Source organism: Miniopterus natalensis, chromosome 20 (assembly GCF_054644295.1).
Source record: "Miniopterus natalensis isolate mMinNat1 chromosome 20, mMinNat1.hap1, whole genome shotgun sequence".
In the NCBI taxonomy this organism is placed as follows: Eukaryota; Metazoa; Chordata; class Mammalia; order Chiroptera; family Miniopteridae; genus Miniopterus; species Miniopterus natalensis.
Genome location: NC_142100.1, coordinates 3695154 through 3711781, shown reverse-complemented (window position 1 = coordinate 3711781; position 16628 = coordinate 3695154). Strand labels below are relative to the sequence as shown.

At 54.3% G+C, this 16628-nt stretch overlaps 1 protein-coding gene across 2 annotated transcripts in view; it reads left to right on the top strand.

Moving 5' to 3' along the window:
* The window catches only part of GRAMD1B (GRAM domain containing 1B), a 154800-nt gene extending 143678 nt beyond the window's left edge, over positions 1 to 11122 (top strand). Inside the window, exons 13-20 of one of the 2 annotated variants that reach the window (XM_087828688.1) lie at positions 207 to 325; positions 593 to 735; positions 2565 to 2668; positions 3233 to 3436; positions 4486 to 4576; positions 8065 to 8172; positions 8486 to 8603; positions 10954 to 11122. In XM_087828688.1, the coding sequence (XP_087684814.1) occupies positions 207 to 325; positions 593 to 735; positions 2565 to 2668; positions 3233 to 3436; positions 4486 to 4576; positions 8065 to 8172; positions 8486 to 8603; positions 10954 to 11043 (977 nt within the window). In that variant the 3' untranslated portion in view covers positions 11044 to 11122. Of the gene's footprint in view, positions 1 to 206; positions 326 to 592; positions 736 to 2564; positions 2669 to 3232; positions 3437 to 4485; positions 4577 to 8064; positions 8173 to 8413; positions 8604 to 10953 lie in introns of both variants that reach the window. The other variant, XM_087828687.1, reaches the window with a different exon arrangement.
* The last annotated feature ends 5506 nt before the right edge of the window (positions 11123 to 16628 follow it).

Here is a 16628-nt window from a genome sequence, read left to right as displayed (position 1 = left end):
ATGAGCCTCTTTCTGCCTCAACTCCCCTCCTCCCACCCCCCTCCTCCGGCTCTCAGGCTCCCACTGACTTCCTTTTGGAGGCCAGTTGGCATTCAGCGCAGTGAAGAGCCGTTCCCCCGGCGGGGGTGGGAGCATGGGGGGAATTCAGCTGTGGGGAGGGCATGCCTGTCTCCCTCCCTCATTCCAGGGCCCTTCGCTACCCTCAGATATCATCTTCCATCCATGGAAGAAGGAAGAGAATGGAAACCAGAGCCGACTGATTCTTTACACCATCACCCTCACCAACCCCCTGGCTCCCAAAACTGCCACTGTCAGGGAGACACAGGTGAGGCGAGGACGGGGGCAGTGGGAGAGCCCGAGCCGCCTCTGTCCTGTCCTGTCCTGTCCTGTCCAAGGACTGAGCCAGGTGTTAGGGGGAGTTTCTGGGCAGGTGTTTACCTGAAATGGCAGCACCTCACACGCTTGGAGGCCGCCGATTCCAGCAGTTCCAGGTCCTCCATTCAGAAGTGGGGGGTCGGGTGGGGAGACCGGGGAAGGAGGTCCTTTTCCCATCTTGCTTCTCAGTTGCGCCCAGCGGCCTTTCTTCCCACAGACCATGTACAAGGCGAGCCAGGAAAGTGAGTGCTACGTGATAGACGCCGAGGTCCTCACCCACGACGTGCCGTACCACGACTACTTCTACACCATCAACCGCTACACACTCACGCGCGTGGCCCGCAACAAGAGCCGGCTCAGGTGCAGCCTCAGCGCTGGGGGGGCCCGTAGGAAGCTTCCGGAAGGAAGTTCATGAGGTCCTTGCGTTTGGGAACATTCCTTTGCTTCCGGGGGAGTAGGAGGAGGTGGGAACCTGGCCTGCTGACTCACCCTTTCTTCTGCCATCTTTCCGAGTCTTCCTGAGACCCCCCCCACCCCTCTGTCCTGACAGCTCCTCTCCTCCCCATGTGCCCCTTTACCGCTCTGCTTCTCCTCAGTACATGGCTCATAACGACTGCTCCTTATTGCCTGGAGCTTATAAAGTACTGTGTTTAGAGCACATTCTTTAGGGTGACCAGAGGAGGTGGATTTGTTCTCACTTTGCAGATAAAACTGAGGGTCGTCTAAGTTAATAACTTTGCCAAGGGTCACATCCCCAGCGAGAGCTAAAACCCAGGTCTAGACCCACGTGCCTGCGCTCGCCGCCCCGCACAGACGCCTCCTGCCTCTCACTCCCGTTAGCCCTCAGCACAGGGCCCACAACTGTCAGAGTCAAGTGAACGATTAGGATTCTGTCTGGGCAGTCGTATCCTGGGCACTGTGATGTGCATTCGAGGAAGGAAAGAATTTAGACCCTGAAATTTTAAGAAGCTGTAATCTGAAGTCTAGACATGCTCCAGACACCCCGTGTTTGACAATAATCAGTTTGGATGCCCGTGTCTTAGACCAAGTTCTTTTGCTTGTACGGAACGGAACCTCACTCGTATAGTTCAAATAAGATAGCTGTTTAGTGACAGGCCCCAGAGAGGTGTCCTGGGGACTGGGGATCAGGAAGATCTGAACACCGCACCTGAAAAAGGGCCTGTGTCTCTCGTGGTCCTCTCAAAAAGTCGTTTGTTTCCGTGGAGCTCTCAGCGTCCACTCCTCCCTCTCCCTCCCCCTCCCCTCCCCCTCCCCCTCTCCCTCTCCCCTCCCCTTCGCTTCCCTTTCCCTCCCTTCTCTCCTGCTCTCCTGTCCTCCACCCCTCTCCCCACAGGGGCCAGGTTTTTCATCCCCATCTTCCTCGGAGGAGCTTCTAAATGGATGCTCTTTCTGTCCAGTTCACACAGAGGTAGTGGGTTCACCTCAGACAGACCTTTAGAGGGCTCCCCACTCTCACCCCAGCAAACGGGTGCTGGGTGGGGTGCTGGGTGGGGGGAGGTGGCTCCAAGCACAGGCATTGAACATGGCAGGGTAGAGCCGGGGTCCCTAAGGAAGGAGATGAAGGCAGGCAGTCAGGCTTAACACGGGAGCATAAACTGGAAGAAAGTATCGACAGACAAGTATGAACCTAAGGAGAGGCACAGAGCAGAGCTGCCGTTAGGGGAGGAAGGAGCTGAAGCTGCACACGTTCTGGCCGGGGAGATGCAGGACTGGGAGGGCAGGCGCGGGAAGAAGCCAGGGCTGCTGAGAAGAGGGGAAAGGGGAGAGGTAGGAGCCAAGACCGGGGCAGTGGGTGCTCTCCAAGGTGGAAATGGTGGAACCCCAGAGCCTGTGTGGACTTGGAGCCCCTGGAGAAGGAGAGGAGGACCGTGGCTGGCAGGCTGCTGGGCACCATCAGGAGCCCTCTGGGGGAGGCAGCCTGGTGACAGGGATCACTCTGGCCTCGGAGTCCGAGCCCTTGTCTGTTGGTCTGCTTAAATATCTGAAACTCGGCGCGCTCCGTATAGAAATGAGAGTACAGCCACTAGCTCCACTGACCTCAGCGCGGCCGTGGGGCCAGGTGGTGCGATGGATGTGAAGGGACTTTTTACCTGTGAAGCTGCTTTGGACTTAGACATGGATTGACCTGTCTGGGAAATGGCTGATCTCCTTTCCGGCTTGTTCCCCAGGGTCTCCACAGAGTTGCGCTATCGGAAACAGCCCTGGGGGTTGGTGAAGACTTTCATCGAGAAGAACTTCTGGAGTGGGCTGGAGGACTACTTCCGCCACCTGGGTGAGCACACAGTGTCCCGCTGTCACCATTCAGGGGAACAGGAGAGGCTGACGGGGTCACAGGGCCCCTAAGTCTGCCCCAGAAGTGGATATAAAATTTTGACATGTGTGTGGACATGTGCATTTTCCCAGAGACTGCGCCTGCAACTTTTATGAGATTATTGAGGGATCTACAACCCCCGCCCCCTAGCAGTGCACCTCAGATCTAGCCACGCTGGGGCTTAGTGCTGTGGAGAGGAGGTAGCCTGTGAATGCATCCATTAGGAAATGTGACGCGCCCTGAATTATATACACGAGGATGCAGATGTCAGGAACTCACGTTTCCACACAGTGTTGAAAAACCCAGAGGAGGGTTTGGGCAGGGCTGGGTCCCTGCAGAACTTCCTGAGGCTCCAGGGCATCCCTGAGGAACCCTGCCCTTCCCATCCACACCCCAGAGAACTATGTAGAAATGCTGTCCTTAGAGAGGACCCAGCTGGGAGCAGACAGAGTTGCTCCTGGAGGCGGTGAGTTGGGTGGGAGGTGGGGCAGGTCGCCCCTGACGCGGCCCCTTTGTCTCTGACAGAGAGCGAGCTGACCAAAATCGAGAGCAGCTACCTGGCGGAGATGCACAGACAGTCTCCCAAAGAGAAGGCCGGCAAGCCTCCCACGGTGCGGAGGAGGAAGCGTCCCCATGCCCACCTGCGGGTGCCCCACCTGGAAGAGGTGATGAGCCCCGTCACCACACCCACTGATGAAGATGTGGGCCACAGGATCAAGCAAGTGGCAGGTGTGTGCAGGTGGGGACGACTAGAGCTTCTCAGGGCTTCAGGCTGCAGGCACGCCTGTGCCAGCGTGAGCTCCTGCACATGGATTGTCTATAATTTGCACATAACTCATTAAATCTAAGCTCTGGATGTTCTTCCTATTTCCATTTGCCCTTTAACTTACTCAGCCTCTGCTGAACCCATATGTGCACTTTGCTGAACAGAAGTGGCCTTTGGGTTTATGCCTCCGAGCTGCGTAGGCTCCTATCCACCTGGATAGACTCAAGTATGCAGGTTCCAAGTTCTTGGGAATTGCACGTAGGAGAAGCCAGAGCTCAAACCCACAGAGATCAGGGAGTCCAAAGCAGGCCACCAAGGACCTGCCCTACCAGGTGGTGGGTTCCCTGGTATGTCTCCCTCTTCCCATCCAGCATGCACAACCTCATGTCTTTACTCAGTCATGGAAACCTGCAGCTAGAAGAGGCCTTAGGAACTAACCAATCCAGGGTTTGTCACGCTGTGCTTTGCACACAGCTTAGCATCCCAGGGCAGATGGGGACAGGAGAGGAGGCAGGAGCAGAGCAGGAGAGGGCCAGCTCGTGTCTTCCCCCAGCTCCCACCAGAGTACACCTAGGTTGCATGTTGCACACAGGATTGCTGACTAGCATCGCATCTGCGTAAGCCACTCGCAGAGAGCTTATGTGGCATGCTCAGCGCCATGTGGCCGGTATGGAGAAGGCCAGAGCTGAGCGCTGTCTCTAGCCCTCACAGAGTGCTGTTTCCTGCCACAGCTGCAGATCACGTGCCCTGCACCTGATGTCCTAGCTGTGTAGGTCTGTTGATTTCCTTTTTTGTTCAGTGACTCTTAATATTCATTTTGCCTGACCCAACCCATGCCCTTGCCCTTGAGGATCTTCCCTTTACTTGTGGAAGGCAGGGTGTAGCATTGTTGCCATGGCAGCACATGGACAGTTCTCTGCCACTCCCTGAAGCTCTGTGCATGACCCGTGTCACATCAGCCGTTGGTGGACTTGTGGGCCACGATGGTAATGGCCTCTTTTTTTCCCTACAGGTTCCACGCAGACACGGCATATCCCCGAGGACACCCCCAACGGTTTCCACCTGCAGAGTGTGTCCAAGCTGCTGCTGGTGATCAGCTGTGTGTAAGGGATTCCAGGCTCTCCTCCCACCTGCCCCACTGCCCCCCTTCCTGCTGCTGCTTCCTCCCGGGCTCCTCAGCTGTATGAGGCCCTTACTGTTGTCCTGGGTTTTATATTGCTTGTCCTCTAGTCTTCTCTCTTTGGGTCAGTTGCTCTTTCTGTCATTTCTTGCCTCTGCTTTCTTTCCTGTGTTTTATTCAGCAGTGATTCTGTGCTGTGCCTCCAGGAGGCATGCAGCATCCATGCCCTTCAGGGCCTCAGTTTCAAGTAGGTGGTGCAGACAGGAAACTCAAAATTACCCCACCGCTGCAGACACTAACCTGGGATGTTACAGAGCATTTAGGAGCCCGTTCACTTGTTTGTGAAAGATGTTCTGGGGTCTGTTCTGTGCCAGGAATTAGAGCTGTGCCCTCGTGGGGCCCACACTTTGGCAGGGTGGCCAAGTGAAATCAATGACTTCAGTCCAGGAAAAGTATATGCTGATTTTATTGTAAACAATTTATAATATTTGCCATAGTGCTATAAAACTCTAGGCTCAGTAGTTTACACAGAAGGGTGCTGGACTCAGGAGAAAGTTGGTTGAAAACAGTGAAGGCATAAGATGAGAGAACACAGCTCCTGGTGTGTCAGGCCACAGCCGCTCAGGACTCTGTAAAGCTTCGCGAGCAGGGAGCAGCTGGGGCAGGTGAGTGCAGACCGCTCCTGCACCTGCTCCAGCCCACTGCCTGACGCCTGGCCCTTGCTGGCTGGTCCCGTGCTGTGAGAATGTGGGGCACAGGTGGGGGACAGGAGCTGTCCAGATGTTTGCTGTACCAGCTCTGTCAGGCACTGGACTGTATCCAGTGCAGTCTTGCTTCTGTGACCCACCACTACCCCAGCCGTCACTAAAGCATTTTCAGAGGCAGAAGCAAGGACACAACCCTGCCCTCAGGAAGGGATGCCCTGCAGTAACTGGGTCGGATTTGCATTTGGGGAAACCTCCCCCTGATTGCACTGTGATGGGTGAACGAGACAAGAGAGGGCTGGTGGCAAGGAGGCCAAGAGCAGTAGCTGCGGTGATGTGGCAGGAGTGGCTGGCAGCCTGAGATGAGGGGCTGCGGAGAGACTCGACCTCGGTTACACAGGGAGGAAGGTGACTGACTGATTCCCGTGTCTGTAGGTGGGACTTAGTGAAAAGTTGTCAGAGAAGATGCTGTGGGCTCTGGATGTCTCTGAGGGGCCACAGGTTACCCAAATGCAGGTGACGGATGAATACTTGTTGATGTGGACCTGGGCTCAAGAGGGAAGCGTAGGCGCGGCTGCTGATTTAATTACAGGCAGCGTCCAGGCTGCAGGTGTGACTGAGATCGCCAGAGAGAAGGAGTGAGAAAGAAAGTGGGGCTCAGGACAGGCTGTGGCCCCTGGAGGAGAGGAGCGCGCGGACTGCGAGGGGGCCTCCTTACTCACCTGACCGCGCATGCTGGGCGGCCGGAGGAGGCTCGCGGTCGCTGTGACATTCTTCTGAGTTAATGGGGCTGCTGTGACCAGCGTAACCCGCGTGGAGTCTCCCATACGAACAGCTGTAAACCTGCTTTTGCCCACCCTGTATAACAAGGAGAAGTAAAATTCTTCTGAATGTGGCCTAAGAGATGTTTTACAGCATTAAATACAAAGACAAAGCCACTGAATTCACATTTAGCTTCAACTCTGTAAGGTTGTTGGTGTCGTTTGGGGTTTGGTAGATGCTTCTGTGTTTAGCTCGCTCTACGTGTTGATGTTATTTGGATAGAAAAGGCCTGCTCAAAGAAAGTACACTGCACAGCCTGGTATTAGTGACTGTTGGGCCTTTGTCACCACACGGTAATCAGGTCTCGTCATTCGACACCAGCAGGCCCCGGGGGCATGCTGACGGCAAGCGTGTGGACAGACTGGCAGGGCCAGTCACCCCGAGTCTGGTCAGCCCGGGCCACCGTGTGCCTGTGCGTGACCACCTTTCTCTCTCTTTACACCACTTCTGAGCCTTCGCTTAAACTGCATGAAAGGTGGCCCTGACCTTCACTGAGCACAGGCAGGATTATTAACACAAACCCGAAGCAGCTGCTAAGATTGGTCTCAGCTCATACTGGAAAGGTGGGCATTCAGGTGACCGGTGTACTGATCGGATTGCGCACAGGGCCACTGACATCAGCACACAATGTAGAACTTCTGTGGGCGACTAGGAGCCCTGAGAACACAGCTGAGGGGCCTCAGGGGTTTGCAGGGGCCAGTTGGAAGCACAGGTGAGAAGTTCAGCATCACGCACACGCACACACACATGCTCCACATGTACTTTGTAAGGTCCAAGGCACAGCATAAGATTTTCTTTCCTTGTGGTCTTTTTCCATCTCTGTTTTATCTTCTCGTCTGTCGTTTTTTCCCTGTGTGGGTCTGTATCTCCCCCTTTAATGAAAATAAGGCCCATTGTGGAGGCCGCCTGGGTGCAGGCCTCTCCGTGTCTCCCTTTGATCCCCAGAGCAGACGCAGGGTAGGTGTCCCCCCCTTTCAGAGAAGTGACAGACCTGATCAGAAGTTAACCTTTTAAGTGGCGAGCCTGATCGCAGCCAGCTGCACATCTCTGGAGCCCCTCTTTACCCGAGTCTTCATCCCCTTGTCCTGTGAACTGTCCTAAAATGGTCTTTAGGCAGCCACTGAGGCAGGGTAGGAGGGTGTCCCGTCTCCTGGCCCTCTGACTCCCGGATTGTTCCTGCCACCTCCCTCCTCCCACCAGCCCGGCCCCTCTCTGGGAAATCAGATGGTCCTGGTGACCCCTGCGGGCCTGTGGCGGGTGCGAGGAGACTGCTGCCAACATCTGTAAGGCACACTCGGGACAGAGCTGGGATCCACCGAACTCCTCTTACAGCTCGCCCTTCGGGTGTGCCCTAAAGTTGGGTTGGTGAAGGACTCTTACCTCCGTGTATCAGCTTTGACATCCTAAGGCTTCGTTTAAGTTGCTTTCTCATGGAAGCTCCTTTGTCGCGGGTCACCGGCTGGCCTCCGCTCCTGGTGTTCTTGCTCCGGTTCTCCCCCTGCCTCAGTTTAAGGGCAGCTTTCCCCTTCCCCACACAAGTCTGTTTCTAAACCTGCCTGCTCCCTACTCTTGCCCCGCTCCTGTTAGGATCTGTTTCAGGTCCTGGCTCTGTGGTGGCTTCCTTCACCCTCTCATTCTTTTCCTCTCTATCTGAACCCCTCTCCCCCAGGCACTCAGAGTCTGGGTGACTTTTGCGTGCCTGTCCCTTCCAGGCCTTCACCCCACACACCTCTTCATAGCGTTCCTGTCCTGTTCTGAGCCCTCCAGATTAGAGCCTCTCTCTCCCCTCGCTGCATCCCTCTGCTCGCTCGCTCATGGCAGTGTCTCAGGTGACCTGCTGGTCAAGGATCACAGCCCCCGGGGTGGGTGTCCCCGGTGCACAGAGGAGCACACTTTCTCAGGTTACGTCTCATTGCCATTGCTTTCCCCCATGTCTCTTTCCTAGCCTGGTGCTGCTGGTCCTCCTTAACATGATGCTTTTCTACAAACTCTGGATGCTGGAATACACCACCCAGACCCTCACTGCCTGGCAGGGCCTGCGGCTCCAAGAAAGGTAACCCTGGCCTCTTCCCCCTTGCCACCACCTTCATCCTGCCCAGTACTGTGCCCTCGCTCCTGCCTCCCAGTCCCCTTGGGAACTGCCCTGCTGCCTTTGGCCAGGGGTAACCCTTGTGACGAGCCCATAAGCAAGCTCTGAAAACCGTGCGCGTAGTTTCAGTCTGCTTCTGACTCGGGGCACGGCACGCGGGCAGGGAGCAGAGGACAGCGCTGTGATGTGATTCTCTGTCCTTTAGGGGTCTGGGAGCACAGGACAGCCCACTGAGCATAACTCCAGCTGCTGGGGGACCCCTTCTTCCACCCCACAGGTTACCCCAGTCTCAGACAGAGTGGGCCCAGCTCTTAGAGTCCCAGCAAAAGTACCACGATACTGAGCTCCAAAAGTGGAGAGAGATCATCAAATCCTCGGTGATGCTCCTCGACCAGGTAAGATGCCCCCCTCCCTCTCCTGGAGATGGAGCTCCTTCCTGGGTTCTAGAAAGATCGCCATCTCCATCACCCCCCCAGACCTCATCCTCCCATTCATTCTTTCCTTGGGCCATCCATTGTTCTGATTTTAAAGCCATCTTTGAGTGAGCGGTTGGAAGCACAGGTGTATTCCCCCAAATAATAAAACAGCACACTGGATTTACAACGAGAAGGCTGTAGGTTAGATAAAGGAGAGTTTTTTTGGAGGGAGGGGCACCCGTTGCCATCTGACACACACAGACACACAACCTCGAACGCACCTGCCCCGAGGCTGTGCTGATCCCCTGGGAAGATCGCTGCTCTGGGTCTTCTCTTCATAACACCTTCTTCCTAGTACAGTTGCCTGTATTCTAAAACTTAGGTGCATCTATCTAAGAAAATAGTCCTGGGGCAAAATCAGTAAGGAGCTTATTTTTATCAGAGGGGAGAGTTTCCTCCTTCCCCCGACCTCTAGCGTCGATGCCGTGGGGCTGCCTCCGCTGCGCAGGAGCGGAAGCCGGGAGGCAGGGCCGGTTCTGTTGCATGAACATCCTGTTCCCGAGGGGGTTCTTTCTGACGTTTGTGGTCGGCCAGACCTGACTTGGGCCCCTAACCTCGCCACTGAGTAGTTTGGTGACCTTGAGCAAGCGGTTTAATAGTGCTGACCTTCAGTTTCCTCACTTATGAAGTGGGAATTATAATCATTGCTGCATGAAATTGCTGAGGATTCGATGGCAGTTGGAGGCGCTCATTAGTACTGAGTTATTTTCCCTTCATGGTTTGGTCTTAGCTCTGAGCCAGGGAGAGTGTTTTAATGCTGCTTTCAGGATCTAGTGTAATGCATTTAGAGTGTCCTGTCTAGCTTTGGAGCCATGTTTAAGGAGGACATTTTTTTTTTTTACCAAAAGAGGGTAAACAGCATAGCGAGGAGTTTGGAAGCCCTGTCGTATCAGGAGGGGTTGACAGAATTGGAGATATGTTCAGGACAAGGGAAGATGGGAGTGAACAGGATCGTCTTCAGACGTTGAGGTCCAGCAGGTTAGACTGCTTGTAAAAGTGCAGGGGGCTGAATGAGGGCTGGGAGTTATAGGGCATTGGATTTTTGCGTTATCAAGTAGAAACAGAGTACTTCTGATTAGAGCTACTTGGCGGTGGAGTGGCTACTCTGAAGGACTGAGATTCCATCCCTGAAAGTGCTTCAAGGGGTGACAAGATGATGCTGGGTAAGGAACTTATGAATTGAATGAGGGGTTGCGGTTGAACTGGATGGCCATCCTGTTTCAGGGTGGGTCCCCTTATGTTGGAGATTGGAGCCATCAGGTTTATAGGACGATGGATCGTGTTAAGGTGGGGACTTTGTTTCATTGCCTTTAAAATAACTTATAAAGGAACAGTAATGGTCCCTCCTCCTAACTATTAAGCAGAGGATACAGAAGAACCAGAGAAGAAGGTGGTCGGTTAGGCAGAGAAGCCAGTCTCGGGTCTGCCGCCGTGCACTGCGGAAGCGGACCCTGTTTTGTCGTCCCAGAGCAGCTGCCGAGGCCAGGACGGAGTGTGCGGCGGTCTGCCGGGCCATGCGTAGATGCCACCACTGGCACTGCCCCATTTAGACTCCATCCCACAGCTTAACAAAGTTAATGCGTCTGTCTCCTAAAGGAGGCTAAGAAGTTTGCTAAGGTTAAGTCCGTGGCACAGGTACAACTCGCAGGCTGCTCGGCCCTGCTTGGCACCCGGCTGGGGAAGGGTAGGGGATGGCGCAGGCCTGACACTCAGGAAACAAAGCAGGTAAAGGTGACTGCCCCCCAGGTTTAGTGAGGGGTGTATGCGAGGCCGGGCAGAAGAAAGGCAGTCATGAGCCAGAGCAAGTGTCGATTTGTTCTGGGCCTTAACAGATGGGTGAGATTGGGACAGGCGAGAGGGAAGAGTCCCAGGCTGGCGGAACCTGTGGCAAAGGGTAGGAAGCCAGGAGCACAGCACAGTCAGGATCGGTGGGGAAGCCGAGGGATGGGTAGAAGACGGAGGAAATGGCAGCCTCATGTGGCTGCTTGTAGCCATCGACGCCTTGAGAGAGTTCTGAAAATTCAGTGATCAAGGGCCACAAGTCATTAAGACACAGCGAGCCGCACGCTAGGAGTCCCCGGCTAGACTGACTCTTCCCTGTCGGCCTGAGACTGTGTCCCTGGAGACTCACCCTTGACTTAGGGGCCCGGCTCCCTTTAGCTCCCTGGCAGGCAGGAGCCCTGCTGTGGGCGGGCTGGGCGGGTGCTGCTGCATGGAGAAGCCCACTGAGGGCACAAACCCGGCTGGGGCGGGGCTCCCTGTCTTACAGATGAAGGACTCACTCATCAACCTCCAGAACGGCATCAGGTCCCGCGACTACACGTCAGAAAGTGAAGAGAAGAGGAACCGCTATCATTGACAAGGCAGGAGCAGGGTGGCTGCAAGAGGCCTGTGCAATACATGTACATAGACCATATAAATATATATATATATAAATATATATATATACAGAGTATAAATATATATTATATACTGATTTTAAAAAGAGATAACGCCTATGTACCAGGGAGAAGGAGCTGCACCGCCTCCCGTGCTGGCCGGGGAGGGGCCGAGGAGGCAGGGACCACCTCTCAGCCACCCTCCCCGACTCTCCCGCCTGTCCTCCAGTCCCCGCCCTTTCCCTTGATGGCCATTCTTGGCTCTGAGAAGGGAAATGTTGAGCCAAAGTTATGCCTGTGAAGACTCTGGGGTCTTGAAAAGAAGTCTCAAGGGGGCATTGCTTAAGGTGCTTCATCCCCTAATCCCCTTTTGATTTGTTTCCAAAATAAAGGGAATCTTTCTTCCCTGCCCCGCACTTCCGCAGATGTTCTCTTGGGAACAAGGAAGCATCGAAGGCAGCAGCCCGACCTAAACTCTCCCTGTGGGCCACCTGTCATGTGGACCATCGACTGAGTGGGTGGAGAGGGCTGCTGGCCAGCTAGGAAGGCGGCACCTGTGGGTTGGGCTTTGCAGCTGCAGGCTCCTGAGGCCTTGTCTTCTGAAGAACAGTCTCCTCGATCACCCCTGCACCGTCCTCCAACCTGGGTAGGGTGTGGACCCAACAAGGGCTGGGGATTTCTTCCTTCCCCACCTTCACCCTTTCTCTCCGGACTTCTCCCAGGCTGGATCTGGGTGAAGTGTCACTTTTTAGTGCCTAAAGCCCTCTTTTTTCTCTGTGCCCCAAGAGCACATGCTTTCTTAGCCAGGGTGAAGTGTTTTTGATCTTGTTAAATCTGTTTTTGTGGTTGTAAGCACGTCAGGTCTGTGGCTCTGATTCCCTCCCTTTGAGCTGTCAGTTGATTTCCAGGGTGAGTCAGAGTGTTGTTGACCTCCAGGGTTTGAGAGTGAATGCCCAGCAGTGTAGGATTGTAGGGTCTCACCAGAGAATGCTGTGTGAGGAGTGAGCACCAACACCCAGGCACTGATTTGGCTCCAGCATCATTTACTCTCAGTGAAAACCAACGTTGGTCAAGGGAGACAACTGTTTGAGACACTTTGCATGTGGACGAAGACCTCAGCCCTTGGAGGGAATGGATTTGGCAAAGGTGCGTGTCTTTGGCGTGAAAAAGCCTGATGAAGTCTCTGCCCCAAGGGGCCACTCCAGGTCCTCAGCGTCTCAGCCATGGGAGTCCTGGCAGAGGGAGCAAAGTCTTCTCTAGTATCCGAACCAGAGGGGTCTGACATCACGGACAAGTAGAAAGGAGACCTCAGGTCAGGAACGGGAGTCCTCCAGGGCCTCTTCAGGGTTGGCTCCCTGGGACCCATGCACTTACTCGACTTTGTGGGACCCTCCTGGGCACGCTTATTGCCCTTCATACACTAACTACTACTTCTGCATCTAACAACCAAAGGAACCAGCCAGCCAGGCAGAGCTCACAGAGCTTCCTGGTCAGGACAGAGTGCACCCGATTGGCAAGGAGAGCTCTGCCAGGTGGCTTGTCTTCCGCTCGGCCTCTCGATGCAAGGGGCGGAGGAAAGGAAGACTTTATCCTGATTTGGCCCAAAGGAAGGGCAGTTTGTATTCCCCTCTTGGAATGGCCTGAGCATCCCACTTTGACAATTAAAAGTTCTTGACTTTCAGTCTGCCTGAGACTGTAGCCTTGTCATTGCCGTGCAGGCAGGACGAGAGGACAAAACTGCCTGCCCAGGTCATCCCCCGGGAGGAGCAGGGGGCGCCACGGGAGCCGCTGGCGTACCTGCCTCCCGTGGGAGTGAAGGGGGGCTTACAAAGGAGTTGACAGGTGCATACGCCCACAGGCCAGGGGGTCACTGCTCACCTTCCTAGGACTTTGAATGGGAGACCGTGCCCATGGGCCCTGAGCCAAAAGAGGAGGAGCGTGCAGACTGCTAGAAATTGTCCTGCTGGGGTAGCGAGAAGCCAAGGTTATTCCCAGAAACTTTAAAAAAAAAAAGGTAAATTCTCTAATTTATTCCATATTTATTTATTTATGTATTTAAATCATTCAGGTTATTAAAGGTCCCTGGTGGCCTTTGGTGTGACATGAAAGGGTTCTCTGCTGGGAGTAAGGCGACATGAGTTGACCTGGCTACACGTATGTACTTTACTTTACTTCTCAGGCCCATTCCAGGGAAGAGTAGGTGACAGGGAGCAAAGTACTTCGTTGGTTTGAGGAACCCTCAGGATTTGAACCCAGGAGACAGTGTGTACCCATCATGGATGTTTCATGGATGCTCTCTGTTCAAACGATGTTCTGATTTTCAAACCAGGAGAAAACCAACAACTCTGTTCACTCCCTCCTTCAGTAACCTGTGAAAGAGCAGGGCACCCACCCTTGCAGATAAGTCTGGGCTGAGACATAAACAGCCCTGGAGCTCACAGTCGGCAGCCTGGCTTGTGGCTGTCTGCACAGGAGAATCATAGTCTTACCTCTTACCCTATTTCTCCCAGCCATTGCTTTTTTTGTTTTTGTTCATGGAAGAACTTGGGTCACATAGTAGTCTTTCAGCTAGGACTCACGTGGTAAAACATTTGAGAGCTTGCACTCAGTTTCAAAGATTTTGCAAAGTTTATAGAGTCTACACTTCTACTCCAGCTTACTGTGGAGGAATTAACAAGATTGGCCTTGGAGAAGCCAGTCGTGTCTACAGCTCTTCCCCTTTCCCCCATCCACCTCCCTGGTAAAGGGGAAAACATCCTAGGACAGTAAGAGCAGCAACTTGCTTCTGTTAGAGCACTGAGCTGAGAGTCGGGAGACCTGGGCCTAAGTCCTGGCTCGGCTATTAGACAAGTCACTCCCCGTCTCTGACAGGGTTGGTCTAGACCATCTCTGATGTAGGTTCTAGCTTTGGCACTGTCTTGGAGGCTACATCAGAGACTGGCAAGCCTGGGCTTCCTTAGACTTGGAAGGTTCCCTTCTGGGCTAGAGCTCCCCTGGTGTTTAGATGAGTGGTAGGGCAGTGTCTGGGTTCCCAGGAAGTTATGGGTAGTTAAACTCTCTTTTTTATGAGCTAGGAGGGTTAGGGAGACCCCGTGAGATGGGGGAGGGATGGGTTTGGGGAGGGACAGAGAGAGATTAGGCTTGCCGTGTTGCTCAGTATTAACCTAAGATGGTGTTTCCTCCTTTGCTGGCCTGGTCTTCGTTTGGGAGGCGACCCCCCTTTGGGTTTTCTCTGAGCTAGGAGGATCATGGCAAGAAGGGCACCATCTTGGACTGATGCTGTCTTTCACCCCTAGGCTACGAAGCCTTTAATTCGCCCCCTTCCTACTTGCTAGAGGAAACAGTGCAGAGAAGTCATTCCTGGTTCTGGCACTTCTCTTTTGGCTCAACCCAAACCTTGTTGGGGTTTGGATTAAGTGTGACGCTTTGGTGAAAATCTTGGGTTGCCTTAGAGCACTGGCGCTGAGCACCTGGGGTTCCAGGGGGTGGAGAGGACGGAGAAGCCTCAGGAGGAATGCTCTGTTGGAAGCGATCCTCTCCGTGTCCCTGTCCCCCACCGGAGCTTAGACCATGTCTGATACTTTCACTGGCAGCACCTCGAGGCTGAAATCCAGGAGAAAAGACTAGGGAACGAGTCTCTGTGGACTGGGTATGGTCTCAGAAGGATTCTGTCTGTGCCATTCGATGCTGCTGCTTTAGCTCTGCGGGGCAGCAAAAAGCCAGCCCTTCCCTGGCCCTGAAGAAAGCGCTCTTCCCTCGGCCCCGGGGCAGGGCTGTGGTCCCCCCTCCCCATGCGCCCGGCTACCTGCTCTCGCCAGCGCCCTCCTCCTGTCTCTGGGCCGTGGGACAGGCATCCCATCCACCCCCTGACATCGTTGACCCTCATTCCCCAACCTGCGGCCGGCGGGTCCCACTCTCCACCTCTGTGTTTTCTTCCAGAAGATGCGCTTTGGGTCCGAGAGGAGCGTTTTTCTGGAAGGCCATCCTTTCAGCCCTGCCTTCCTGGTTTGGAGCAGGATTTGCACACGCTGTAGAGCGCCCCCTCCCGCCTCTCTGCCCAGCCGCGTTACCTCACTCCCGCTCTGGCTGTGGCTGGGAGGGCCCAGCCGGCTCCCCGTTTGGTGTTCTGGGAGGACGGCTCAGGGGTCTTGGGCAGTGCTTTCTGTTGTGACTTGAGGTCCTCAGCAGGCCTGGGAGCCCGGACGGAGCCGTGGCCGCTGGCGAGAAGCACCTTGCCTGCCAAGAGGAGCTGCCGCCAGACGATGTGCCTGACGTGTGGAAGCGTAGAGAACATTGTCGTCTCTGCCCCTTGGTCCTCCTTGCCTCTCAGCACAGTGAGACCCTGCAGAAGCGAAGTGGTGGCCTCAGCTCCAGGCAGGACAGCTGCTGTGTCTGGGGAGCTGGCCCTGGGCTCGGGTACCACGTGCTGGGCTCGCATAGTAAAGCAACCATTTTTGCCAACAATAGTGTGTGGCTCATGCATTTCCCGATCCCACACTCTAGGGCCAGGCTGCTCTCTGCATGGACCGATCATCTTCCCAAACCCATGGTGCTTCTCCCCGGCGACCCCCCAACCCCATTCAACCTAGATCCCAAGGTGGGGAGGGATGGGTCAGAGGCTCTAGTGGCCCCTGGACAGTTCTGACATGGGGTGGAGCCCCTGCACCCACAGTGGGCCATGTGGGAAGGAGCGCAGGTCGGTTGCAGCTGAGTGGTCTGGCCGCCGGTGTCTGGATCTGTGACTGTACTTTGCCTGGCGCTGTGCGCAAGGTCTGAAAACGTACTGCTAGCACCTAGGAACATACAAGGCTTCCCAGCCAAATCTTACTGTAAAGTAGCTAGAGCCATGGAAGTACTGTATGAATTAAAGAAAAAAGTATTGAAGTACAAATAATAAATGGTGTGTGTGTGTTTATTGCTTGATTCATTAGTGCTCATTGTCCCAGATGTTTTTGGTCTTCCCAGATGTGATCAGGCCAAGTTCTGGAAGCCTTTGTGTGTAGGCACACACACACGCACACGTATGCACAGCCATCTACCCAATAGGTAGGACTTCTTCCCAGGGGCGGGAGGCAACCTGGTGATGGGTCATAGGTAAGAGGTTTAGGAATCAGACCTGGGTACAAGTGACGCTATCACTGTTTACCAACTGGGCCCCATTCGCTACTCTAAGCCTTCATTTTTTTGGAGGTAATATAAAATGTGTGTGAATTTCTTAGAATAGTGGCTGGTACCATAGTAAAATAATTTTTAATTTCATGGTTGATCAGCACTTTTGAATTATAGGAGAGTATTTTGGACTGCGAATCCTGATGACAATTTCTTGAGACTTTCCCTCTTGGGGACTGGGAGGCAGCGTGGCTTTACTTCCTTACTTACGTGAACTGGTAAGCGAGTGTGGCCCCTCCCGTCATTAGGTCCTCCTTGAAATTAGCCCTTTGTCACCTGGTAGGAAACTTACTTGATGTCAGGCAGGCGAGAACACAAGTGATTTGGATTCCTTTGTGTTGGGGTAGGGACGAAAGGGGGAAAGGAGAGGCTAGGTCACACATTCACCATATATTCT